At 40.5% G+C, this 26,846-nt stretch overlaps 3 protein-coding genes and 1 long non-coding RNA gene across 7 annotated transcripts; 3 read left to right on the top strand and 1 right to left on the bottom strand.

The window, feature by feature from the left end:
* The first annotated feature begins 431 nt into the window (after positions 1 to 431).
* Positions 432 to 24,912, top strand: LOC117951489. The gene is made up of 3 exons (XR_004658195.1): positions 432 to 454; positions 12,559 to 12,564; positions 23,800 to 24,912. It is a non-coding gene; the product is annotated as an uncharacterized LOC117951489 (long non-coding RNA).
* On the top strand, positions 3,522 to 9,249 carry LOC117951486 (heterogeneous nuclear ribonucleoprotein H-like). Of its 3 annotated transcripts, none has more exons than XM_034883200.1 (11): positions 3,522 to 3,627; positions 4,692 to 4,788; positions 4,863 to 5,018; positions 5,105 to 5,248; positions 6,253 to 6,391; positions 7,126 to 7,304; positions 7,505 to 7,617; positions 7,705 to 7,840; positions 7,930 to 8,013; positions 8,160 to 8,252; positions 8,486 to 9,249. In XM_034883200.1, the coding sequence occupies exons 2-11, from the start codon at positions 4,707 to 4,709 to the stop codon at positions 8,581 to 8,583; spliced, it is 1,224 nt and encodes a 407-aa protein (XP_034739091.1). In that variant the 5' UTR covers positions 3,522 to 3,627; positions 4,692 to 4,706; the 3' UTR covers positions 8,584 to 9,249. The 3 variants fall into 3 exon arrangements, with proteins under 3 accessions (XP_034739091.1, XP_034739090.1, XP_034739092.1); XM_034883199.1 differs by having other exon boundaries at positions 7,126 to 7,307; XM_034883201.1 differs by having other exon boundaries at positions 7,126 to 7,307; positions 8,482 to 9,249.
* On the bottom strand, positions 9,122 to 16,844 carry rufy1 (RUN and FYVE domain containing 1). The gene is made up of 17 exons (XM_034883198.1): positions 16,497 to 16,844; positions 16,042 to 16,221; positions 15,821 to 15,938; positions 15,616 to 15,717; positions 14,927 to 15,050; positions 14,765 to 14,826; positions 14,438 to 14,573; positions 13,708 to 13,809; positions 13,505 to 13,621; positions 13,120 to 13,287; positions 12,936 to 13,033; positions 12,732 to 12,851; positions 10,863 to 10,992; positions 10,407 to 10,501; positions 10,273 to 10,321; positions 10,096 to 10,173; positions 9,122 to 10,005 (listed from the first exon to the last, which is right to left on the bottom strand). Exons 1-17 carry the CDS (start codon positions 16,813 to 16,815, stop codon positions 9,862 to 9,864), a joined length of 2,142 nt encoding a protein of 713 aa, XP_034739089.1. The 5' UTR covers positions 16,816 to 16,844; the 3' UTR covers positions 9,122 to 9,861.
* hbegfa (heparin-binding EGF-like growth factor a) lies at positions 21,434 to 24,912 on the top strand. 2 transcript variants are annotated; one of them, XM_034883202.1, is made up of 6 exons: positions 21,434 to 21,708; positions 22,507 to 22,740; positions 22,838 to 23,036; positions 23,137 to 23,292; positions 23,426 to 23,510; positions 23,624 to 24,912. In XM_034883202.1, the coding sequence occupies exons 1-5, from the start codon at positions 21,621 to 21,623 to the stop codon at positions 23,496 to 23,498; spliced, it is 750 nt and encodes a 249-aa protein (XP_034739093.1). In that variant the 5' UTR covers positions 21,434 to 21,620; the 3' UTR covers positions 23,499 to 23,510; positions 23,624 to 24,912. The 2 variants fall into 2 exon arrangements, with proteins under 2 accessions (XP_034739093.1, XP_034739094.1); XM_034883203.1 differs by lacking the exon at positions 23,426 to 23,510 and having other exon boundaries at positions 23,626 to 24,912.
* Positions 24,913 to 26,846: the final 1,934 nt, after the last annotated feature.

Below are 26,846 nucleotides of genomic sequence, written 5' to 3'. Positions count from 1 at the left end.
ACACAGTATAACACCATAGGCTTCAACTTTCTGTAGTTAAATGTAGCAAACTAAAATATTGGCACTATATCCTCATAATTATTATGTGTGACCAATCCATGTTTTTTTTTAACATCATGTGTTTCATATTCATACATGTACCTGTATTGGAATGTGTATTTGAATCCTTAACATAAGTAATAAGCATCAATATTGCAGTATAAAAGTACCCCATGGGAAATCCCCTGCACTTGAAATTTTGCTAACGTAAAATAAAACATGTCTATTACCTAAACTGTACCTGAGAATACAAAGTAAATGCACTGTAGAATGTGAAATTAATAATACATTAATGATGACCTAGCAGTGTTTCAATGATGGTCCAAGCAGTGGCCACCCTGATATACTTTTGCGTAGTGTAACGTTTCCAACTAAAATGATATTAGGAATGTATATATATATATTTATATATATTGTGTATATATATTATATATACATTGTGACGAAAACCAACAACCAAGGCTAAATAAACTCAAGCTAACTAGATCACTATTACACATCATCATCATCATCATCATCATCACAACAACTCCACAATCTATGAGATGTCTTACTAAGTGGATTTTAGTGCCAGAAGTAATTTTTTTAAATTTATTTTTATTTGTTGGCTATGCTATGCAAGCTTCTTTTGGCCTTGGTGTTGCCAATGAAGGACACACATTCTACTTTAAAAGAAGCTGAAAGGCGTGACAAGTTACCGACCACTGTAAACGGGGTAAATTGGATAAGAAGGCCAAAGATGCACCCGCCAGCCAAGGGCCTCATGCGTAACGTCATCATTTTTGGGCGTGGACGCAGGCCAGCCGGAAGCGATTGGTTATTCAGCCGAGGTTGCCAGGTTTGGATAAAAACCCACACATTCTGTCAACTTGAACAGTCAACTGATTTGAACATACTAGTGCAGTACCCGTTGAAAACGTACCTGTTTGGTACAGGACGAGTGCTAGACCTCCGGTTTGCTGCTTTCAGCTTTGTCCAGAACCATTGTACCCTGAAATAACTTCCAGAAGGCCACAGAAACACTTAGGCCTAATATGCAACCCCACTGTAAACTACTGACTTAGCTACTGCTTCTTCAGAGGAAAACATTGTATTTATACAAAAAAATGTTACTGGTTACGCTGCAGATTCAGAGTTCACTCACAAAATATCACGAATAAAATTGAATGCGTTTTTATTAATTAAACTTATCTACTCCTATTGGAGTTAAAAGCTCCACCTTACGGACATTAAAGCTCCACCTTACGGACATTAAAGCTGGTGCGGCAGTTTTAGTGTTGGTGTTGTTGGGCAAAAATTACACAATAATCTTTCAGCATAATGTATTTTAGGTTTTTTGAAAGAGAACTAGATTTCTCCACCTCGTCCATGGCTTTGTTTTCAAGCTGTTGAAATTCTAGCTTGTGATTGGAGAATTTGGCCAATCAAAGGTCATTTCAGAGAAAGAGAACCTTCCTATTGGCTGTTCTCTACTGTATTGGCTGCAATGTAGATGCACATTTTTAATTTCGTATACAAAAAATATATAGGCCTAGTCCAGTTTATTGTCCAAGTAGGGGCCATTTTCTGTGAAAACCGTCGGAAGCGCTGGTTTGTTGGGGTTAGCCTTTAGCCTAAACACCGGCTTGTCTGCCAGGTTTACGTGGTTTCTCACACAGCCTCCAGCGGTTCCTTGTTCGGATGGCAGCAGCCTGGAGGACCAGAGGCCGAGGCCGCGGCACCATCTACTGCCGGTATCCATCCAGTAGACAATACAGTGGTTTAGCCTTCTGCTATCCCTAGCTCACGGCTGCGACTAACACAAGTTCATGTTTATGTAGCTAACTAGAGCCAAGACATTATGTCATCTCAAACTGCTTTACAAAGAAAACTGGACAGTCATTCTTATAGACTTGCAGCATGCCATCAGGAGGAAATTAATAGTGGGCTACTCTAAATCTTACTGAATGAAGCTGGTGTCCAAGCTCACCTTGTGGGAGGCGCTAGCGCTGCAGGAAGAGGTCACATTCTACTTCAAATTCTGCCGCTTTAAGTCTGTTGAAGTAGGCTACATTGTGCTGATAATGTCCTGCATTCAAATATTTACACTACGTAAACATTTGAATGCAGGACGTTTAGCCTATTTGCAGTATTAATTGTTTTACCTATACTTTTACTTCAGAAAAAATGAATACTTCTACCACCAATACCAGTAGTGGAAGAAGTATACAGATCTGTGTCGGAGCGCATGGCTGTCGTCATGGTACCGACAGTAGCAACACGCTACCTAGTTTAGCCCTCAAAGACAGACCTTAAATGTTGCCTGTATATAGTATGTTTATTTAGTGAGTTCATACTTTTATGTTAATGATATTCTCAGGAATTACTTGTTTTTAGGTCAATAGGAAACAGTGTTGGTTTTTTCTTTAACTGTGATTATTGTGTCTCTCCTGTCCATAACTTTTATCTGTGAAAGTGTTTTATTTTAGTTTGCCTTACTTCCATTATATTTTGTAACACTATTTTGCCTTATCGGCCTAACTTGGGGTTAACAATAAATATCCTCTCTTACCAACATCATCTCGGACTCACCTTGTGTGATTTCACCTGCTTTATACATCTACCCACAACAAGATCCTTTACTCTAACAAAAGTACTAATACCACACTGTAAAATGACTAAAGTTATGTAAGTATCACCAGGAATCTGTACTTTTAAAAGTAAAAGTACTCAATGCAGAAAAATCCTCACATTTTAGAATCTTGAGACGATCAAAACAGTTCTCTCAATCAACTTAGCGTTTAATCGTCTAAATAGTTCAGTTGTATAGGCCTAGATATTGTTAGGAAGTTTAATTTACAACAAAACCTATTTTATAAACTTTATGTGTTTTGTCCGCACAAATCTTAATTTGTAAGTAACTAAAGATTAATGTCAGATTAATGTAGTGAGTAAAAAAATTGCTCCCTCTAAAATGTAGTGGATTAGAAGTAGTAAGTGACATGAAAAGAAAAGACATAAGCAAAGTGCAAGTATCTCAAATTTGTAGTTAACTACAGTACTTGAGTAAATGTACTTAGTTACAGTCCACCACTGGTCAATACCAACATTCCCAGTTAGAGATAGGGTAAAAGTACAATAAGAAGTTGTTTTCTAGTCCTGCCAAAACAAATAATTTTGTCATTTAAGTCAAACTGATTCCACATAAGATTTTTTCTGATATATCTTATCATTATCTGAAAAACACAGGTGCCTATTGTTATCCTCACTTCACAACTGACATAAGCTTCCAAAATAAACTGTCCTGATGTTAAGTAGCCTAATCACAGAAATTTGTCTTATTCATGGGAGTGTAATATTGTGATGTGATTGTGATGAATAACGTGATTTTGTTTCAGTTTGAGACAGAGGGTTCTCTCCTGTCCCGTTATACTGTGTGAACTAACCACACCCTCATTTACGTCGCTGTGGAGGAAGGTCTGGCAATGCGAGACTATGTAGTCTCTGAAAGGGGGATAGCTGGGAAGGTCTGGCAACCCAGCGCAAGGTTTCAGCTGCATCACGCAGAACTGGTCATACAAACTCGTGTTGTATCTACGCTTGTATCAGGTAAATATATTAATGCAACTACTGTTTAATGTGCTTTACCTAAACGCAATGCTGACTTTTCATACTTTGACGGCGTAACGTAGATACCGGTGTGTGAATCAGATTATAATATAATACCGTTATTTAGCGAATACTAGCGGAACAGCTAGCTAGCTAGCTAAGTGTTAACGCTGAGAACATGGCGCCGGGTGAGAGGGCCGCTTTGTTCCTGTGTCTGGGTGCGGTAGTGAGCGTGCTGAGGGCTAGCTACGCATCTTGTCGGAAACGAATGCGGCCCCATTTCAATTACTCATAATTTGGTTTCAAAAACTCTTAACAGACAACATATATTGAAGCGCTTCAACACCAGAAATGTTATGGGATGAAATCAACTTCTCTGCACATTGTTGTGTCGCCAGCGTAAGCTAGGAACGACTCCGGTTGGCGCTTTTTACAAAGTGCTCGTTTTTTCGCGAGGGAGAGTTGGAAATAAGGGCATTTTGACAACTGCTTGTGATTTTTGTTTTTAGACGGCAACGTTCTTTGTAGCAGGGAAAAGCCACGAAATCAAAGTTTTTTTGTTTGTTTTAACGTTAGTAGCCTATATATGCTACCATTAAGCTAGCACAATCAAACCGCCTCAAGATGGCGCTGCCAACTAATTTACATTCTTCTTTGCATCTCACTTCAAGACGACTGCGTCTGTTGAAGATCTTGAACCTACTTATCTGTAAAAGGTAAACGGCATCTGTAGAGAGAAAAACCATTATTTTAGTCCAATAATACCTCAGCCAGTTTCACTAATATAGGAAAGAAAATAACTAACATACCAGTGAATTCCTCAGATGTAGGTTAGTGAAGCAGGACACTGAGAAAAGTGCTGACATGGGACAGAGACGCGCGTTAATTTTAAAATATAAACCATATATGAGGAAAATTGGCGCATAAACCTGCTATATATGGTGATGATAACGCCCACCTGTACTGGCACCAGTGACCTCTGTTTTGAAATCATTATCTATATAGTAATATGTGCTAATCTCGCATATTTGGGATGATTAAAAAATATATAATTTTTTCCCCAGGGATCGTGATCAGTCATGGCTGATGAGGGATACGTAGTACGCATCAGGGGTCTCCCTTGGTCCTGCTCAGTGGATGAAGTACAGAGGTTTTTCTCAGGTAGGTGTGTGTGTGTGTGAGAGAGAATACTCTAGTAATCAGTGGAGATTTGATACTATAACTTTGATTTGCAGATTGCAAAGTCATCAGCAATGGAGGTGGCATCCACTTCACCTACACAAGAGAGGGTCGTCCCAGCGGAGAGGCATTTGTCGAGTTGGAGACAGAGGAAGACCTTAAAATTGCAGTGAAGAAGGACAGAGAAACCATGGGTCACAGATATGTAGAGGGTGTGTACAACTGCTTACCACTCCTTATTTTAAATGGTCTCAACTGTATGCTGCAATAGCTGATTGTTATATGCCCTGTGATACAGTTTTTAAATCCAACAATGTGGAGATGGACTGGGTCATGAAGCACACAGGTCCAAACTGTCCAGAAACAGCAGGAGACGGGCTCGTCCGGCTCCGAGGCCTTCCTTTTGGCTGCAGCAAGGAGGAGATCGTTCAGTTTTTCTCAGGTAAGAAAAAGCCTTGCTCAGTGTTTAATTGTTAACTGGCCTCAATGTAAGTCTGTGATACATTTAAAAAAACAAAACAAAAAAAACTTCTTCCTTTTCTTGTTTCTCATATGGATATTTACCAAGTCCTCATCTGATTCTAAAAGACATCAATATGCCATTGGAAAATGTTTATAACCTACTGTATGTTATTACATCATAGAATAGTAAAATTCATCTTTTTGAATTTATTAGTGAGGAACTGACGCCAGAAAAGGAAGCTAGTTAGAATTTAAAAGAGAGAATTAATTGAAGACTCTATGTTTAGCTCAAGGGCAGGACTCTGTAATGCAAGCACCCTTTCCCATCTTTGCCTCTCACATCCATCTGAAGCCTATCTGAAGCATCCCTTTTTTCCTCTTTGATTGGTCTGACTGTAAAATGGTGTAGTAAAATGTTTAATTTGTCTGTGCCTACTGGTAATTAACTAATGATGATGGGTCTCACTCATCACTGATTAAGAGTCTCTTACCCCAGTATCTTTGTTTCCTTTTTCCCATTTACTCACACCCTTGTCTTTTAAATACATTTTTCTTATAGTCACTATATATATATATATATATATATATATATATATATATATATATATATATATATATATATATATATATATATATATATATAGCAAGTCTTACATTAGTTTCTAATGAGCAAACAGTAATTTTAACTCATGTCACCCACCTGGATCTTTTTCTCTCTTCATCAACACACCAATACTAGCCCGATGTCCTGCACAGGGCCCCTTTCCACATTCTTTCTCTGTCCTCATTTCTATTTTATCCCCAAAATACAGTAAACATAAGTCGTTTAAATGGCCAGTCATTGATTACAAACTGAACTGGTATGTGTGATGATGTATAGAGTTTTCCATAAGTTTTCTATCTCTCTTTAGAGAAAGTTCTCTCTGTGATTGGGCATGTGATTTAATATGTCCCCTGCTGGGGTTATCTGTCCTTGGGTTGAAGGGTTGGAAATCGTGCCAAATGGGATAACATTGCCGGTGGACATCCAGGGGAGGAGTACGGGGGAGGCCTTCGTGCAGTTTGCTTCACAGGATATAGCTGAAAAGGCTCTAAAGAAACACAAGGAAAGAATAGGGCACAGGTGGGGATGGTTGGTTGGCTGGATAAGTTACTTTTCTTATGGTGTGCACCCTCAACATCTGAACCAAATGCAAAACGGACACAACATTAACCTTGGCTAATTTAAGCATATATGTAATATTTACCACAAATACATACACAAGTTGCCATGCTAGAGTCAAATATGCCACACATTCACTATGTTCAATGGGAATATTAATGCTTGGGCACCATTCACAAGTATCACACTAAACGTGAATTAGAGTACATGCTTAATTTTGAGAACAAATGGTGTCTCAGCACTAAACATCAGTCATGGTTGATAAATGGTAAGGAGTCTCCCTGGTGGTAAAATCAGAGGGCCACTGTAAACATGGATCTGGAGCCCACTGTCACAGGTAATGCTTAGTGAGTTGCAGAAGGGCTGGAGCCCTCTCTGTCCCTCTAAAACCAGGACAATGGCTGTCATGGCAAGGACACAGGACGCTCTAATCAATCAGATATAACTCACTTCAGGTAACCGTAAGAAAAGTGTTAAAAGTTAATGAGGCCCTTCTCAATTTGGACAGCTTAATTTTTGCAACTCAGTTAATACGTTCTTTTTCTCTACAACTAGCACTAAGCACCCAAAGATATTACTACCTATGGACTACACCATGACAGCATCTGCATAGCCCAGTTACTTTAGTGTTGAGCAAATGAAGCCTAGCCTTGTCCATTCTCCATGCCCTCATTGTGCTATCTCTATGCTCTTAGGTACATTGAGATCTTCAAGAGTAGTCGCGCTGAGGTGCGGACACATTATGAACCCCAGCGAAAGCCCATGGGCATGCAGAGACCCGGCCCCTATGACCGGCCCTCTGGTGGTCGCGGCTACAACATGATGGGCCGAGGGGGATCCTATGAAAGAATGCGTCGCGGAGGCTATGGAGGAGGAGGAGGAGGAGGTGGTGGTGGTGGTGGTGGTGGTAAGTGTCGAGTGGATTGAAGCTTTTTAACCTATGCAATTGTTTTAGATAATCACCCACCCTATGGCCCTTCATGCTAACACTGTGCAGTACAATAAAATTGATTATCTGATTGGGATGTAAAGTCATCACAAGACCTTGTGTTAATCTCAATTCCATATATTCAGGTGTATCAGATGGACGGTATAGCGATGGCGGCTCTTCCTTCCAGAGCACAACGGGCCACTGTGTCCACATGAGGGGCCTGCCATACAGAGCCTCAGAGACGGACATCTACAATGTAAGTCAGAGGAGCGACTTCAAATGATCTGCAGAACAACTGGATTTTACTCAAACATGTTAATTTGTCATCGTTTGTATGTCTTAGTTCTTCTCGCCATTGAATCCAGTGCGGGTCCATATTGAGATCGGCCCAGATGGCAGGGTAACCGGGGAGGCAGATGTAGAGTTTGCAACACACGAGGATGCTGTGGCAGCCATGTCCAAAGACAAAGCTAACATGCGTAAGTTTAAAATAAGTGACTTTACACTCATCCCCATCTGTATATGTAGACGTTCTTAATGATGTTCACGGTTTCTCTCTCCTGCTCAGAGCACCGGTATGTGGAGCTGTTCTTGAACTCAACAGCAGGTGGCAGTAACGGAGCGTATAGCAGCCAGATGATGGGTGGCATGGGTAAGTTTTAGTAACGGGAGGTTGAGACTCGTGGTGGTGTTGTCACATGTTTCTGGCCTTAATGCTTGGGCAAGCATTGGATTCACAAAATCAGCACCACAGTACATCTAGGGAATAATTACGAATTTGTGATGTCCCCTCTACAGGTAACCAGTCGTCCTACAGCGGTGGTCAGCTGAGCTCAGGGTACTCTGGTGGATACAGCAGCCAGGGCAATATGGGCGGCTACAGTGACTACAGTGAGTGTCTGCTCTGTTTATAATGGGTGTCTTCTACATCCACCCTAAAGTACAACCTGCTCTCAACAAACCTACTTGTGGCACTGATGTATTAACATGCACCACAGAGAACCCTTGGTACAAAACTTTGACATGATCTGTCTTTGCTTGAAGGACAGAAATGCAGTGTTTCTTTGTATGAATCCTTGAGGAACTCCTCGGTCCTATTGTGTGTATTCTCCGTCTCTTGTTAGGTAACCAGGGCGGGATGGGAAGCAGTTACTACGGCAGCGGCGGTGGAGGAGGAAGCAGAGGCTCTATGAATGGACTGGGTGGGGGATGGGGAATGTAGACTATTTTTCTTTCTTATTTGGATGTGTTTTTTTTAAACTCAGCATTTTGCTGGAAAGACTGGAAACGCAAGTCTCACCTAGTAAACGTAGGGTAGGGTCAGGTGAGGGTAAAAATGTTGAGGGGGGTAGGGTTTGTATTTTTTTTAAGTATATGATCTTCAGAGAGAAGTAAGATCATCTGGTGTCACAATGAGTGTCAGATGTGATGTTTATCTTCCCCATTCCTCAGATTTGACACGTGCTTTAAATTTTCATTAGCAGGAAGTGTGCTGTTTTTGTGTTATTGTTCTTCAAAACCTGACTGTTCCCCAAGGTTTACTCATCCTGTACTGGTGGCATTTAACGTTAGTTTCAATGTGAGTGCATGAACAAAGAAGTCTGAACGTGGTTGGTATCTTCTGATGTTTATAACTGTTTCACCTTCTACATAGTGTTTAGTTTTTTTTATTTCCAGTAAAATGTTTGAATGAATCTAAGACTTCACGTGATCAGAGCATGTTGTGTTTTCTTAAAGTGTGACTGACTGTAAGGACTTTCTGTGGATGAGGGCTATGTCAAGGGCAAGTGAATTTAAAATCTGCTGACATGAAGGTTTCTACTGCTTCAAATGCTATTTGTATTTCCTGTGCACAAAGTGAATAAACTAGTCTGGAATATCTAATTGATACAAGCATTGCAAAAAAGGCTTTATTCATTTATCAAATATCTCCAATAAAAAAACTTTAGGTCACCATTCCCAAATCACTGAGGAAAATGGCTTCGTAGTAGTGGACACAAAACTCTGTATTAATACATTCTAAAATAGTTATTTGTCAACATTCGACAGTCATTTACACAATTGTATATGTGGGCCATAGTTGTAAAAAAAAGTGAAAGTAGCATGATGAGTTTGAATATGATCTTCAGTAACAACAATATCCTCGATGGGGCCGCAACATAATCTACATCCATTGGTTGAATTAGAAAAAATTCCCATTTTAAAATAATCAGTTAATAGAGTACCAAATTGTCAAACTGAGTTACTCCAGAGAAAAACATTGATCACAAATGATCCAAAACTGTCGACGTCTAATGCCAAGACTTGACAAACTGTCGGCTCATCCCATCAGTGTTAAAAGGTGGCCCCCTTGTTTAATACAGATTATCTCATGTTCCTGATTTTCAGGTAGCAGAGGAAATGTTACACCAAATCACATTTCCCTAAGATTTGATGACATTCTAATCCAAGTAGTTAAATCATGAGTATTTGCAGTGTGATGAAGTGAGTAGATGTTTAGTCAGGAACCTGTGGAGGAGCTTCTCTGCAGCAGGAGGGCGTGGCACACGTCGCAAACCCTCACCGGCCGAGGGTAGGACGGTAAGGCCAGCTCGTTACTGGAACAAGTGCTGCAGTAGATGTCTCCACAGTTTCTACAGTGGTGCTGCAACACAAACATGGACCCCTCATTAACATTATGCAAGATTACTTTTGATAGAATTACAAATGAAAAGTAATGAGAAAAAAAAGACACCTTTCTGCGTGCAATGGAGAACTCTTTTTCACATTGCTTGCACTGAGTGGCCTCATCGTCCTTCAGCCAGGCGTGGCCCTAACGGGAGCAATGAACGCACAAGATGTCAAGTCGAGTTGTTTTCCCACATTTTTTTACAGCTTTAATTGTACAAGTGCACCACTCTTTATATTTTACCTTTAGAGCTTTGTTGACCTCCTTGAAGTCCTCCATCTTAAGTTTAGACCTTTGACAAAGACAACACAAAAACCTCAAGACATGGTACAATTAAAATTTAACAAAAAAAGCAGATAAATAAGTGAAGTACTGACTGGCTGAGATGCAGTCCCATCTCCTGCAGAGCCTGTTCCTGCTGCTCACATGTCTGCTGCAGCCGCTGCTTCTCATGCTTCAAATCCTGCAGCTCCTGCACCATCAATTCACAGGAAACGAGCACAATAAAAATCACACACTGCGTTATTATTCAGTTTTTGCTCACACCACTTGAATTTAAGTGGTTTGAGATTATTTTTATTTATAGAATCAAAATGACCCTGACAGCCATGACAAAAAAACAACCACATGTATACCTTTTGTAAAGTGATAATTTTGTGCCTGGAAGTATATGTTCTTAATTTTTTGCAAGTGAAAGGGCACCGTACACAACGAAGTTTTCTGCATAGAGAATTCAGAAACGACTTTCAAACTCCAGTTCTCCATTTTGGAAAATAATTTACTTCCAGAGCCAGAGAGAGGTAAGTGTGTGTGTGTGTGTGTGTGTGTCTGACCGTGTGCAGGCCCTGGAGTTGTTGCAGCTGTGTGCGGAGCTCGATGCTGTTGTCCTGTTCCCTCTGGAGAGCTCTTTGAAGACTTTGCCTCTGCTCCCTCTCAGTGCGCAGCTCATTCTCCAAACCCAGCCTGAGGACGGAGGAGAGACGCGGTGACTCTTCTAGCCAATTAAAGCTTGTGTGTGTGCAGGACTGAAACAGAGCTGCTTTGGACTGTGACAACTTGAAATAAACTCCCACTTAATATCTGCAAACATTAGTGTAAATGTTTCAACCGTGTCATACTTTGCTATTATTGTTGGAACGGAGGATGTAAAGGAGCCATACGTACAAGTAAATTCCTTTCCCCGACCAAGACCGGCGAGTAGGAAACCTTATTCTACAGCTAAGATGGGGCGGAAAGTTACTCACTCTTGGAGCTAATTTTAAAGTTTGACTGGTCTTCTAATCAGTGTTGGCCAAGTTACTTTTAAAAGAAATTAGTTACAGTTAGCTTCCAAAAAGTAAATAAATTAGTTACTCAGTTACATCTTATGTAAGTAGTTACTTCAGAGAGTAACTATTGCGTTACTTTTAAGTCAATTTTTAAATGTGTCAAATGTGACCCCACCTCCACCCCTCTAACGGAACTTAAAATGCATGTTCAATTATTTAGGATAAATCTGAATATTAAAATGAAATGGACACTTAATACAATACATTATAACAGAAACAATGTACACAAATCCAAACTATTTGAATTTTTATTAGCCTCCAATCAAATGCCATGTATGTAGATATTACGTCAAGTGAATCAATACAAAAACAGTAGATGTTTTGGAACTTTTAATATTTATTGCTCCATATTTGGGCTCGCCATACCTGTCTCTCATTGACTGACTCACTTGTCTTGTCCGTTGTGTCCCACTATGTGTGCTTTCGAACACCCGCCCAACTTTACCTCTGATTGGCTGACCATAAAATTTAACTAAACCTCAGCCAATCGTCGGCAAGCTTGTCACGCACACTGCCCACTAACTAAGGAAGAACCTCTCGGCTCAGAGATCTAGTTGGTCTGATGAAAGAAAAAGAAAAAAAAACAGCTTCTTTCCGTATTCTTTGGCAGTAACAGTAACAGCGGGATTAAGATGGGAAGAGTAATCAGTTAGATTACTCATTACTGAAAGGAGTAACGCTGTTATTCCCATCCCTGCTTTTTAAGAACCCAAATGTGAGCTCAGATACTTCCAAGAAGATCTCCTCAGACCAGTGTCAACTGATTAGTACTATGTTTTAAATCTCAGCTTTTATTTCACGTGCAGAACACATTTATAGCCAGGTTATCCTTCGGTTAGTCTCGCATGGCCAGACTTTCTTCCACAGCGCTGCGGAGGAGGGTCCGGCTAATCCACACAGCACTTCATGATGGGAGAAAAACAAGCTCTGGTTTATTGGCATTTCTTTAAACCTATCACAATCGTCCATTGGGTGGGCACTAAGCGCCGGACAGAGCCATGGTGCCACTGCAAAATATCCTCAGGAAGGAACTTGTTTTGGTGGAACATGAGTTCTAAAGTTGTTTTAGTCGTGCGAGAGAAACCTCAGATTGTACAGGTAGTCTAGCTAGCTGTCTGGATTTACCCTGCAGAGACCTGAGGAGCAGATAACCGTAGTCCTGAGAAACCCACCGGACTTTAGAATGCCAAAACAAAGAAAGCAGAAGGTGACGGACATCCGACCGAAATGAGGGACACCTGGTGGAATTTCCAGCGCCACAATCCCGTAAATGAAACGTTGCCAATATACAGTAGGCTATCCTTCTGTATAATGCTTTCTGTTTGTAACTTGTGCTTTATCAATTGTACTGAATGCAACTGGGTGTGTCTTAACCTTAGTGTATCCAGGTCCGTCAGTTGTTTCTGCAAAGCGTCCACCTTTCCTTCCAGCTCCTCCCTCAAGTCTTTGTCTGACTGGTCACTTTGTCTGCGCTCGCGCTCCGAGTTCTGCAGTCTGTGACGCACAAACGACCAAGAAGTAGAATATTTATTTAAAAAGCAATATCATTTTAGAAACAGAAACATGCACACTACATACCTCTGCTCTAGCTCAATCATTGCTTTCTCCATTTCATCCATCTTCTTCTCAAGCTGCGCAGCCTCCGCCTGCCTTTTTTCTGCCTCTCGTTCAGAGTCCTTAAGAGCCACATGGGTTGCATTAATGTATGTTCTCACTGAGTGGCCATGCAAGACGAAGGAAAAGTGTATTCATGTGCGTCTACCTGAGCTTTGTGGAACATTTGCAGGTTAAGAGTCTTGACTTGGTCGAGCTGGAGCCGCAGGGCTGCCAGTGTGTCCTGTTTCTCGTGTGTGTCCTTCTCCAGCAGCTTCATGGCCACCTCCATCTCCTGCTTCAGGCCGACCTGGAGCTCCAACTCGTGCTCCAGCTCCTGACATCATGCGTTGCAAACATACAAAAGGTATGAGTCAAATTCAGTTCTAGAGTCTTATTGGTGCAAAAACACAGCAGTTATGCTAATGTTTCTGTTAACAAGAGGCCATTTGGCTCAGGTCGGTCTAACTATGGACTGACAATAGAGCATAAAGTTTAAATGTACTCGTGGCATGCATGAAATATTCTAGTGCTACAGCCACTTGATACCTGACCTGGCGAATGTGCTTTTCCTCTTTATACTGCTTCCAAACCACATTGTACATCTCATCCAGGCCCTGTCGAGTCTGTCTGTACGTCTCCAGCTCCACCTGGCTGTCCTGAAGGGCTGCCTGGAAAAACCAAAACACATTATACAGTTTGGGCATTTGTTGAGAGTAGAAGCGATAGTAGCAGTTACTTGTAGATGCTTTCTGACCTCTTCCTTTTTCTGGCTAGACTGCAAGATCGTCTCATTCTCGTTTCTTAGATGTTCCTGTTCTTCTCGCAGAGAGTTGATTCTGTCTGTCGCTGCCGTCAGCTGAAGAAAAGAAAACACACTTATCAGTAGGGCTGGGAAATATATCGATGTTGTATCGATTTTGGGATATGAGACTAGATATCATCTTAGATTTTAGATATACTATTGTAATATGGTGTGTGTTGTCTTTTCCTGGTTTTACAGGCTGCATTACAGTAAAGATATGCTTACCAGACTGTTCTAGCTGTTCTTTTATTTACCTTTACCCACTAAGTCAGTAAATCATTTCTGGTGATTATTTATCCAAAAAATCTCATTTTGTAAATATAATTTTGTTAAAGCACCAATGGTCAACCATACAGTATCAACATTGAGGTATTTGGTCAAGAATATTATTATATTCAGTATGCATGGTAAGGTGCTCCGTGAGAGTGTGTTCCATGGAGGGGAAGTCTAGAGACCAGCATTAAATATGGACAATATAAAAGAATATTTACAGCACAACACAAAATAAGTGGAGAATAATCATAAGCATGTCAGTTGACACGGCGGGCCAAAACCAAAGGAGCACGGGCCCCAAATCGGGCAATCTTGCTTTTGAGAGACGACCAGAGCAATAACTAAATGTGTCACACCCGCCAAGTACGAGCACAATCACACAACAGGTCCCACACAGTATATGTCTGACCTCCTCTACAAGTTTGCTGTTGGTCTTCTCTATAGAGTCCATCTTAGCCTGAAGGTCAGTCACGGTGCCACTTAGGTGACGATTTAACTCCTCAATGTAGTGCTTCTGATCCAATATGGCCGTCATCTTGGCATCACTAAAACAGAAAGAATAAAACTATTAAGGAGTTGTGAAGGAGAATGTGCATTAGGTCTGCTTGGGATTAAAATGATCATTATCATGCCAGGGGTAAAGTTATTACTAAGATAAGAACATACATCAGTTCAAAACGTGATTAAAAAAGCATGGGAAGTGAGATGATCAGACTATCTGAAAGCAGGCACTCACTCTTTTGGAGTCTCACTGTTGGCAGGGTCTTTCAGATAAAGGGAAAAGTCAATGACTCCCACCTGGATAGGACAGAAACATTGATCACTGGGAACCCTAAAGGATTTGTTGCTCAAAGAGACAGCTGGGATGTGTAGGCCTACAAAACCTGTCGGCACTCACCTGAGAATCAAGATCTTCCCCTTTAATGCAGAGGTTAGCGTCAATTACGTTGAGGCCCACCAGCAGTCCGCCAATCACCGCCCCCTCCTCCTCCATCATTAATGCTCCAGAGTCATAAAACTCACTAGGAGACAGTCATGGTGGGCATCGACGGAGCGGTATGGAAAGAAAAAGAATACATTGGACGTGTAGAAAATTAACTGCAAACTGACACGTTAACTATTACTATTAACTGACTATGTTAATATTCTACTAGAGCCCAACCAATAAAGGATTTTTAAGACCGATACCGATACAAATGTTCAACAAATATTAAAATATTATTACATATTTTTATTATATTAAATATAAAAATCTGATATTCTGATATATCAGCCGATATATATTTTAAAAATAAAATACAAAAACGCGTAACAAAACAGATTCCCCGAACATTAGTTATTTGTATTTATTTTTGAGTTCTCACTAAAATAATAATAATTTAATAATAATATAATACGTTTTTTGTTTTATTGTCAAAACAGAGCGGAGGAACCTCAAAATATATTAAAGTTCTGATAAATAAAATGTATAAAAATACAAACTTAAGATACGAAACTTAAAGTCTTTTAATCAAAAACACAATAACCTTTCTACTATAAATACAGGCTATATTAAGACATACAACATAACTAATCCTGGTTACTAACCTCAGGAGATCTTTGCGGTCCAGTAAAGCTTTCATATAGTCAGCTACAGTCTTCTGCATGAGCGCTAAATGCAGCCATGCCCGTGCTCTGCCCAAGCCAGTCCTGAAAAGAGAATAAAAGTACAATTTAACAACCAAAAACAAACAAACAAGAGAGTTCATAGCATGTCGTACATGGTAGGCGTGCTGGAAAAGCAATAACATACTTAATGCCGGGCAGGTCTCTGGCACTTGTGGCAATGTTAACAGACTCTGGACACAACTTCTCAACCAGTTCCAAAGGTCCCCATATGGACTTATTTGGACCAATAAAGGATTTCTTGGCTGAAAAAAAATATGTATAAAAGTAATTTCTGCTTGTTATATTACAGAAACAGATTTTGATCTAAAATAAAAAACTTAGACCCAGCCCCATTGACTGTCTTACCTTTCAACCCATGTTTGAGGCAATGCTCCAGGACGACAAAGAACTGCTGCAGAGGAGGGTAGTCCGAGTCCAGCGTCCTGCCCAGACTCAAAGAGGACTGAATTAATACTTTGATGCTCAGCTTCATCATGCTGAGGAGGTTGGATCTTTCTATTGCCATGGGGTCTTTGGGGGAGATAACTGTAAAGAATAAAAGACACAGAAAAAGTATTGAACTGTGGTCAGTACTGGAGGAAATGGCATGCAAGCTTGTGTCCTGATATGCAGAATAAACAATGTAGTGTCATGCAGCGTGATCTCGTGCACGGACACTATTTTGCTCGTTGATTAATGTGCCCAGACAGTTGACAAGTAGGCTAGCCTCAAATAGGAAGTATTGAGACACAATGTGTTACTACTTAACTAGCGTTCGGTCAGTTTTTCAAAGGTTAATAATAGTCCCAGCCTGACGTTACCTGGAAGCCTTTTTGGAGTGTTGTTGAGATGATTTTCGGACTCCCTTTCCATCGGGGAGCTCGCAGCGGACCCTTGTGAGGGATTTCGCGGGGCAGCAGCGTAGCTCACCCCGCTGCTAATAGTTTCCGTGGCCTTCCGAGCCAGAGACAGGATAGGAGCCGACCAGCTGCTCTCTGCCGCCGCCGGAGCCGGCTTCTCTTCCAGCTCCTGCCCGTGGCTGCCGTCGGGCGCGACTTCCGAAACTTCGGGCTCATATAGCTGTTGTTTTGCTTCGCCATCCTCAACAGCTGTGTTTACCTCCCCTGCCTCGTCGGCCATGTTTGTTTTCCCCCTCCCCTCTCCACGAGAATTCACGTGACTAGACCAAAGCGAACGGAACACGCGCGCTGTGGGAGCTTTATTCTTTTTCTTTGGAGTTATTGGCGGTTAGGAAGTCAGTTTACAGGTAAACTACCGCCACCAACTGGACTGGAGCGTGTGGCACAGAAGATAAGGAAAAGAGAAAAAGACTAGGCTACAATCAGTAGATTCACGGTCCGTGTACGTTTTGATCGTTTGTTTTTTCGTTTGAACCACAAAACAAAATAAGGAGAAAACCACCGTTTTTCGTTTGTCGTTTCAAACCGAAAACAAAAAAACGGTAAAAAGAGAGCCATTCTCCCGTGTTGGTTTCTGAATTCAAAAAACGAAAAACGAGTAAACCAATTTCAAATAACGGTCCGTTTTTTGGTTTTTTGAAATTCCTATTTTCATTTCTCCGTTTGAAGACCTACATTAAAGAAAGACAGTTGGGCCGGAAGTAATAGTAAATATGGCCTACAGAAATAAAAGCCAAGCTTTTATAACGGGTAAATTGTGCTGCACTAACGTTATACCAGAGTAACGTTAGAAGAAAAAAATCAATCAATAAATAGGCTGATATGAACCTGGACCCAAAGAAATATGTTAGCAGCAGTAGTTTATTACAGTTAGCCTATCCACGTGCACATCACCAGCCACGTTTAATGAGCGCATTGTTTGGTTCAATACAGTTGGTAATATAGGGTTGTTACTGTTAGCGCTATATTATATAATTAAATTAATATTTAACGTGGGTTCCACCGTAATGGACCATCAAGGGAAGTTCAGAACGATTACAGAAACAGACCAGTAGGTGTCGCACCATTCCTGCTTTATGCGAGCTACTGTCATATGGTTTTGGAAAGCTAAACACTTTCCATTATTTTCATTATAACTGTGCTTTTACAAATCCTGTTTCTTAGCCCTGCTGCTGAAGGCATTAGACTACTCCCCAAAATAAGCTCTTTCTCCTCATAATGGTTGTTGGTCTGATTTCCATGTGTGCTATTACTGCGTGAACTGTTTTAGGAGTTGACTGTAACATTCACAAATTAAAAAACATGTCTCACATATAGGCCTACAGTCCAGTGGGGGGTGTGGCTCTAGTGTGTGTAATAGACAACAAGCAAGTGAACATAATCTAAACATTTTAATAAATAAATTGATTCATTTATTATTTGCATAAAATAACAATAGATTAACAACAAAGGGACATTTCAACTAAACTTAACTATTCTGCAAGTGAACATAATAGAAAAACTTTGAACAAGTTTATAATTTATTATTTGCCTAAAATGACACCACAATGGTCAGCAACAGATGAACATAACTCGATTTAACAGGCCCCCCCCCAACAACAGCCCTCTTAAAATAAAAACTACACACACTCCTGACTACATCAGTGGTGCTGAGGTGGAACAGGTGAATAGTTTCAAGTTCCTGGGAATCCGCATCACAGAGAACCTGACATGGTCGTCTCACATCTCTACGCTGGTGAAGAAAGCTCAAGAATTACTGTATTTCTTGAGGAAGTATAAGAAGGCCAAATTCCCACGCCAAGTTATTGTCAGCTTTTAGAGAGGAGCAATAGAAAGCATCCTGACTGGAAACATCCCAAACTGGCATGGGATGTGCACGGCCCAGGACCAGGACCTAAGGGCTCTGCAGCGGGAGTTTAAAACTGCTCAGAAGATCATTGGTACCCATTTCCCGAGCATCAGTAATATCAGGGAGTGAGGTACATACGCAGAGCCCAAAGGATCCTAAAGGACAGTACCCCCCCAGCCACAGCCTCATCACCCTGCTGCCTTCTGGGAAGGGATATAGAGGTTTCTGCTGCCGCACCACCAGACTGCAGAGCAGCTTTTCCCCCAAAGCTCTCAAACTCTAATTCATCCTCAGCACTGCTCCACTGATTATAGTTTATTTCTGTTTACCATTTTTATAACTGCTTCCACAGTATATTAACGTATATTTTCTGCTATAAGAGAAGGGAGTTACAAACTCAATTTATACTTCAATCTATATAACCTGTTATATTGTGACAAAATAAATCTACCCACCTACCTTAAAGAAGAATAAAATGAATGTTTTGGAAAGGCCAAGTCAAAAGTTCTGACCTTAAAATGATTGAAATGTTGTTGAAGGATGAGGAAGCAAGCAGCTCATGTGAGGAACCCCAGATGGCCTACATTAGGACATTTCTGATGTGAGTTTGTTGTCTGAGCTGCTAAGAAGCTGATTACAGTGTTAGTGTCAGGTTAAAACAGAAGAGCCTGCAGGTTTAACTCTGGGCTGGGGGGGAATGATGATGATGATGATGATAACTAGGTTGCAAATAAAATCAAAAACCAAATGAAATGAACAACAATAATCAGTAATCTTGATTTAAACCAGTTCCCAAAGTCACAATACAGTCAGTCATTTAAATACTGCCATCTGCTGGTCGAAAGAGGGAACAGTTTGGTCCATTACATGGAAACCATATTAAATATGAATGTAATTATTTAATATAGCGCTAACAGTAGCCTACCAACTCTGTGCACACAAGTTCTCAGGTTACCCTATATTACCAACTGTTTTGAACCAAACAATGCGCTCATTAAACGGGGCTTGTGATGTGCACGTGAATAGGCTAAATAACTGTAATAAATTTATAAACTACTGTTGCTAACATATTTCTTTCGGTCCAGGTTCATATCAGCCTATTTATTGATTAATCTTTTTCTTCTAACGTTACTCTGGTATAACGTTAGTGCAGCACAATTTTCCTGTTATAAAAGCTTGGCTTTTATTTGTGTAGGCTATATTTATTATTACTTCCGGCCACCTGTCTTTCTTTTAATGTAGATCTTCAAACGGAGAAATGAATATAGGAATGTCAAAAAACAAAAAACGGACCGTTATTTGAATTTGGTTTACTCGTTTTTCGTTTTTTGAATTCAGAAACCAAAACGGGAAAATGGGTCTCTTTTTACCGTTTTTTTGTTTTCGGTTTGAAACGACAAACGAAAAACGGTGGTTTTCTCCTTATTTTGTTTTGTGGTTCAAACGAAAAAACAAACGATCAAAACGTACACGGACCATTCACGTACTTTATGTTCTGTATTGTTTTATGTGATGTGTTATGTGATATTATATACTAAAGACTCATAGACTCTTAAACTTATTAATTAACTAAACACAGTAAGAACATCAGTATATTGTGCATTATCATGCAATGGCAGTATTTGAGTAATGCTTCAATAATATGGTCACTATTAGATTTACCTATGTCATGTTTGGTGTTATTTTATTTATCTTGCTCTCGACTTTCCAAATTGGACACTAGCAACATTTCATTGATAATTTGTTATGAAAACAAACATCTCTAACTACTGCGTAACCTAATTATTATTAATCTCAGGGCTTTCTCTTGACAAGATAATTCGATGTAATGGGCAAACCGATTAGTGACTTCTGGCCCCTCCTTTTACAACTCGAAACAAGTCCCAGTAAAGTCTTCTCCAGTGAATTTAGAGCAGGTGTGGTGTGGTTCCCATTTCCATCAAGTGATGGCGCAGACAAGCTGTGCGGTATTTGCCTGTTGAACCTCTAACAAGGTGCATTTATTATTTATAGGCCTAAATAAATTCACCAGTCCACTTTAGACCGGTAAGTTGCCATTATTTTTCCGTATTATTGGTAGTGTTGGCGCACCATTTTTCAACATCACTCTAATTATTGTATTTGTTGTGAGGGCAATTTTGCACTCTTACACAATATGTGTCTAGAAACTTCATTTAATCCAGATGTGCCCAACTGAATCCCTTGAGCCATATGGTAGAATGCAATTGTGAGTAAATGGATTAAAAAATCAGTAATTCAAATAAAAATAAAAAGGCGCAGAATTTGGGAACTATTTTGCATATTTGTTATATACCTATTTATTTTAATTGTCTATCTATCTATCTATCTATCTATCTATCTATCTATCTATCTATCTATCTATCTATCTATCTATCTATCTATCTATCTATCTATCTATCTATCCCACAAATACAAATGGAAACTAGAAATACTTCCAAAACTCTTCCAAAAATCGGAATCCTAATTAGAATAATAGAGCAACATCCACTGTGGCTGATAGAAACTACAGTCAGTGCTTTAAAAGACAAAAGCACTTCAGGTAGGCCTAGGTGTTTGCTTTAAGATGGGACTAACATCTATTAACCTATATCATTGCTAAAATAACTCGCCTATAGAATTAATTGTCGACAACTTCCACGGAAACGTGTAGGCTACAGGATGTAGATGGATACATTACTGAAATAATAGGCCAAATCACATCAAGCCTACTCAAATAGTAACAGTCTACCATATAAGAGGCTATAATGCCTACAAGTGTGACCATCACAGTCATTTTCATTGGAATTTGAAGTGGCCCTGGACTACACAGCAGGCTACTCCACACCAAAGTGATGAGCACAATATTCCATTAATGAATGCAGTGGTCTGTCGGCTATCATCGTGTACATGTTCCAACAGTAGTAGGCCAACTTTCAGTCTTTGGAGGCGTGGTGAAATAAAGGGGCCATAAATACGGCGGAGCCTCTGTCCGGACGCTCCTTCACTCCGCTCCTCTCACTGGAACATCCGGGACGCACCAGTGCTCTGAAGTAACGCGAAAAGGTTCCAAACTGGCAGAAGACACACCGAGAATAAAACCCCAAAAAGCAAAAAGAGAGGAATAATTAGAACCGGAACAACTGGATACAATACAACGAATACAACTTGTAGACTAGATGAACATTTTTTTCCCCCGAAAAGTCACTGGACGTTTTGACATCATGAGGATTTTCAGTGCTGTGCTCTTACTCGTTCACGCCTTGGGTGAGTTTTAATGTGCGCTTATGTAAGATAACAATTTCTTCCTCTGTTGAGTGACATGGTTATGTTTGACGTTATCTTTGTGTGTCTACCTGTGCGCCACCGTCTCTTCTTGACTAGCCTATCTATGTAAACCTCTCCAGCATGGCATGGCCCGGACCGGACCGGCTTGGAAACTTCATAACCTTTAAAGCAACGGTTTTCATGATGCCAGGCTATTCGGGAGCTAATGGGGTCATCTCTCTATTTTAGAGCATGCTTTATGTAACTAGATACATTTATTTTTAACTCATATTCTTGCCTGACATTAGCTAACTGTCTGTCCATGCATTTCGCGTGTGTGTATGAGACACAGAGTATATGCCAACTTCTATTTGTCCTCCCCACTATATTTCCCTTTCAAGCCCATAGATCCAAACTTCTCCTCTAAGGGGAAGGTCTGCCTTTCTAGTTCAAGTCCAAGTGTTGGCCAGCTTCCACTCTGCCTAAGTGCTTCTGAGCAAGGCAGTGGATACCTACAAACCCTTAAGGGCCGTGCTCTGCATCTGAGCTTGTGCATTTCTCAACAGGGATCAGCATGATTGCAATGAAAGCCAAACATTCTCCTTCCAAGGAGCTTCCTTGTACATGCAAAACTTGTTTCGACTTGCCCTCAGAGGTCCTCCCACCTTGGCACAATAACTTGTGTGCACTGTTTGTCCCCCAGAGGAAGAGTTTTAGGGGTCTAATCTATTAAAAACTGTATCAATCCAAGCTTAAATGCAGTTTTAACATTTAAAACACTGTTATTCTCCCCTCCAGTGGTGTCCAGACCGGCCAGTGGTGCTGCAGTTGGCCGTTACGAGAGCGACAGGCAGCGGCACACAACTGTTATCAACTTGGACACGACCAAAGACAGGAGGGTGGAGGAGGAGAGCAGAAGCGTGAGTGCTACAACAACGGATAATGGGCAGGAAGGCGAGGAATACGGAGATTACTATTATGAAGAGGAGTATGAAGATGGCATGTCAGGAGACTATGTGGAACGGCCACGAAGTAAGGGAGTTTTTCACATTCAGAAAGTTTCTCACTGCTGTTTTACTTGCTGAAGACAAAAAAATGTAATTGTTTGGTTGTTCTGTTTTTGGTTTAGTTGCCATGGTAAGCAAACCCAAAGACCCGTCTGCCATCCTGGAGACTGAAAGCACTGACGGAAAGCAAAGGAGGGTAAATGGAAGAAAGAGAGGGAAAGGCAAAGGAAAGAAGAGAAATCCTTGCCTTAAGAAGTATAAAGATTTCTGCATTCACGGCACCTGCCAGTACCTGAGGGACCTCCGTGCCCCCTCCTGTGTGTAAGTATCAGCTCTGCATCTATCTGCACACCACCCCCACCGCTCGGGATCCACCAAATTATTAACCTCTCAACCCATTCACTCTCTGTCTGGTCTGCAGGTGCCACCCGAGTTACTCTGGGGAGAGGTGTCAGTTTTTCACGTTGCCCTTGGAGAAGCCTCAGGAGGGCTACAACCGCACCACAGCTCTGGCGGTGGTGGCGGTGGTGCTGTCGTCCATCTGCCTCACCATCATAGCCCTTTTATTGTTGCTTAGGTAAGCCAAACGCACAGAGATTCACTCATAAACGCACACTACACACACATGTGAAGGGCTTTTCTATACTTGTCATAGATGGAAACAAAAAATAGTCTCAACAAGCTCCTTTTTTTTCTTTGGTCAATTACAGGTTTCACAAGAGGGGAGCGTATGATGTAGAGAATGAAGAGAAGGTCAAATTAGGGTTAGCGTCCAACCACTGAAGAGATTGAGAGGTGAGTAGTGAGGAACATGGTTCCAAACAAACACACTGACAAATAGCTTTTCTTTTTTGTTGTCTGAATGAAACAAGGTTTTGCTCATTTCCTCTCTTTCTTTTCTCCATCTTAGGCAAAGATGTGGAAATTCTACCTCAAAATAGAAAAAGAGAAGTGAACCGCGACTGGAGGTTCTTGAGGGAAGCGATCGTGCATGAAGAAGGGAACAGAGCTTGTCATCTGCCTTGACCCTCTGCCAGATGTGTAGATGTAGATGGGCAGGTGAATATATTCCTGAAGGCCTCAGATGTGGGCCCAACTGAAACTGGAATACTAACGGCCCCGAGGATGGACTAGAAAAGTGACGAGCACGAAGGAACGAGAAGGAGAAGAAGAAGGTGGAAAAGGAGGAGAAGAAGAAGGAACATGTCTAGACTCTGTGCTGCTTCTTGACTGTGTGAAAAGAGGTCGTTTCAGACTGAACTGAACAAGTTTTTTAACAAAAGCATTTTGTATTTTCCTGCACACGTCCATCTTTTTTTGTTGTTTTTTTGTGTACAGTAAACGGTATATTTATAATTTTAATTTATTTATTTAAGCTAACTGTATTTATAGAGACTTTAACCACCTTCAGCCGTTTTTAAAATAATGATGTTACAGTTATTTTTATATTTCTTATCGGAACGATATTTATTTATGAAACAGAAAAGCAAACGATGCAGAAGCTCCTTGAGATGTTCAGCATTTAATGGAAAGAAGAGATATGATGCATAATTATCTGATTTCTGGCTTTAAGTTTGGCAGTCTGTACAAGATCAATAGCACTGTGATTAAAAAAATTGATCGTTGAATAGACAGATTTTTAAAAACTTTTTTAATTTTTTATTTAGGTTAGTATAGAGCAATGCTTTTCAGGAACACCCTACCCACACTCACACAGTTACACACATTCAACCAGTTGGATCTGGCAGCCAATCAGCAGCTCCTCTGTAGTAGTTGAGGGTTCGGGGCCGTGCTCAAAGGCACATCAGTGGTGGTAATGGGGTAGGGGCTGCTCTTCCAGCTACATTAAACATGCAGTAGGTAGTCCTTCTCAATGTTATAAGATCAGACCAATGCCTGTCATTTACAATGCATTGCACTTGCTATTAATTGAGTAAAGGTAACAGAAAAACTTCATTTAGCAACTGCAATGTAAAGAAACCTTTTAAAAGGGAGTCAAATATGAAATGCACTGTATCAGGAATTTGGTATGAATATGTTTCATTACCATCATTAGAAGAGAAACTGTCAGATCTATGTTCAGCTGTCAAGCAAAACCAAAATGTGAATTCAAGTGTTCCACCCTTTCAAATCCTGTCCTGCAGTTTTGAAGTGATTTTTATTTATGTAATTTTCTTTTTCCAGAGCAATTAAAAAAAGACTATTGTACTTTTTTGACTCATGTAGTTTTTACTTAATTTGCATTAAACCACTATGCTTGTAGCATTAATAGGAGTTTCAGATGTTGTACTGGCAGATCAGCACGTAATTAAGTAAGGTCAAGTTTATTTTTGCTCTTTGGTTCACTTCCTGAGTCGGACCACGCATTAATGTGATATTTTAGAGTTGCCGGTCTAAATAATGATAACACCAGAGTGTTCTTTTGGACATTCAGGAGCTGTAATTATAGTAAACATAATATTTTGACCTCCCTTGTCTCTGTCTTTTTAACCAAAGCACCTGTATCCTGGCCATTAGTGTTATTATGTTCAGTGCTCAAAAGGCAAATATTTTTAGTCAGTGCTGTGTAGATGAGTCAGAAAGGCCTTTACTATGTTTAAATATGGTTGTATGGGTAGGCCAGGCAAAGTGGATATCAATGTTTAATTACAACTGTCTTTCCCCAATTATACTGTTAAACAAATTTTTGCTATTAAAAGGAATATTTTTCCTTGATGCCTTTCTCTTTGGACCAAATGCAAAAGAAGACATCAATGTCATGTATTGACAACAGCATCGTCAGTCTCACTAACAGATCAATCATAACGACTGCGGTCAGGACTCACTCACTGCAGTACTGAGCCACGGGGAACAGATGTGCGTCGCACAGGCAGCAAAACACCTGTTCAGCCACAACACATCATACCACAGCGCTGCACACAATGACTCACGCAGCCAACAGAAGTCATGTTCAAAGACACACCACCAAGTATAACATCTGAGCCCTGCAACCAGCCCTGAATACTACAGAGTTCAGAGAGACCAGCAGGATGCAACAATGCAGTCATGTTTGCCGCATGCAGGTTTAATGGGGGTAAGGAAAGTCAAAAGACCCAGCTGGACTCAAAGGCGGGCTAAGACCCAGCCAAATGTTAGTCACCCCTTGAAGTCACCTCCTACGCGGATGTTGTTACACCGACACTGCGTGTGTGGTAGAGTAATACCTATGTGCTGGGTCTGTGTGGGTTACAGGGGTTAATGGAGCCATTGCAAGCAACAATCCACAGCAAAACAGCAGTGTTTACATGTTTGCTATGGTATCGTTTTCAGCCCTGTTTGTGGCTCAGATTCCCATACTTTCTAACAATAGTAAATAAACAAGAAACTGTCACACTCACATGTTCACACTGGGGGATGGTAGTTAAAGACAGATGTTTAGCTGAACCATAAGGGTGTGGTACCTGATTTAAGATTTTATTTTTCTACCAATGTGAGGCAAGCAAATAAAAACAATATTACAGTGGAGGCCTATATCTCAGATATTAACATATTGCCCGTGTCCAATGGAAATCATGTATTTGTATGTTTTTGCATGGATTTTTTAAGTAAACTGAAAGATTGAGATCCATTTATGGTTTGTAGAAAAAATCTCATTCTTTAAAGAGTTGCATCACACTCCTGTAACATTGTTGGACTCACAATGGACAGGTTATAAAAAAGTAGTAGTTTTTGAGAGAAGAATTTGAATTTGAGTGATTTGGGTGATCTGAACATTACTGGTTGTCACAAAGCTGAATTCAGACCTGTTTTTATCAACGCAATGATTTGCTGACGACTATGGTATCTCAATTAAACATGGCAACATTTACATTCTGTATTTGGCAATGGATTTCATGCGTTGTACATATGTGTATGAATGTGTTTGCAAAAGCACACACAGGTGTATGTGTGTTTGTGTTTGTGATGGGGGTCAGTCATTTACAGTAGTGAAGCCACCTAATCCCGGCCTCTCAATGTCAAGTAGCATAGCACACAGAAATAGTGTGGTGCAGTCATTCTCACATAGCTGCTATTCCCGGGACTGATGGCCACCAAAGAGCCGGAATGCTGAGAGAGAAGGGTGTTTGCTGTGTTCTGTTTCTCAGTGGACTG

The sequence above is a fragment of the Etheostoma cragini genome, chromosome 10 (assembly GCF_013103735.1).
Source record: "Etheostoma cragini isolate CJK2018 chromosome 10, CSU_Ecrag_1.0, whole genome shotgun sequence".
NCBI lineage: Eukaryota > Metazoa > Chordata > Actinopteri > Perciformes > Percidae > Etheostoma > Etheostoma cragini.
This window is presented reverse-complemented; position numbering and strand designations above follow the sequence as displayed.

Bases quoted from the DNA above. Each gene is read 5' to 3' on its own strand.
- rufy1 (XM_034883198.1), bottom strand. From the start codon at position 16,815: ATGGCCGACGAGGCAGGGGAGGTAAACACAGCTGTTGAGGATGGCGAA. The intron at 15,718-15,820 runs GTATGTTATTGC...TTCTCTTTTCAG, and splicing joins AGAGACCTGCCCGGCATTAA to GACTGGCTTGGGCAGAGCAC. The intron at 13,810-14,437 runs GTCAGACATATA...TCTTTTCTTCAG, and splicing joins ACAGCAAACTTGTAGAGGAG to CTGACGGCAGCGACAGACAG.
- LOC117951486 (XM_034883199.1), top strand. From the start codon at position 4,707: ATGGCTGATGAGGGATACGTAGTACGCATCAGGGGTCTCCCTTGGTCC. The intron at 7,841-7,929 runs GTAAGTTTAAAA...TCTCCTGCTCAG, and splicing joins CAAAGACAAAGCTAACATGC to AGCACCGGTATGTGGAGCTG. The intron at 8,253-8,485 runs GTGAGTGTCTGC...GTCTCTTGTTAG, and splicing joins GGGCGGCTACAGTGACTACA to GTAACCAGGGCGGGATGGGA.
- hbegfa (XM_034883202.1), top strand. From the start codon at position 21,621: ATGAACATTTTTTTCCCCCGAAAAGTCACTGGACGTTTTGACATCATG. The intron at 23,037-23,136 runs GTAAGTATCAGC...TCTGGTCTGCAG, and splicing joins CTCCGTGCCCCCTCCTGTGT to GTGCCACCCGAGTTACTCTG. The intron at 23,293-23,425 runs GTAAGCCAAACG...GGTCAATTACAG, and splicing joins GCCCTTTTATTGTTGCTTAG to GTTTCACAAGAGGGGAGCGT.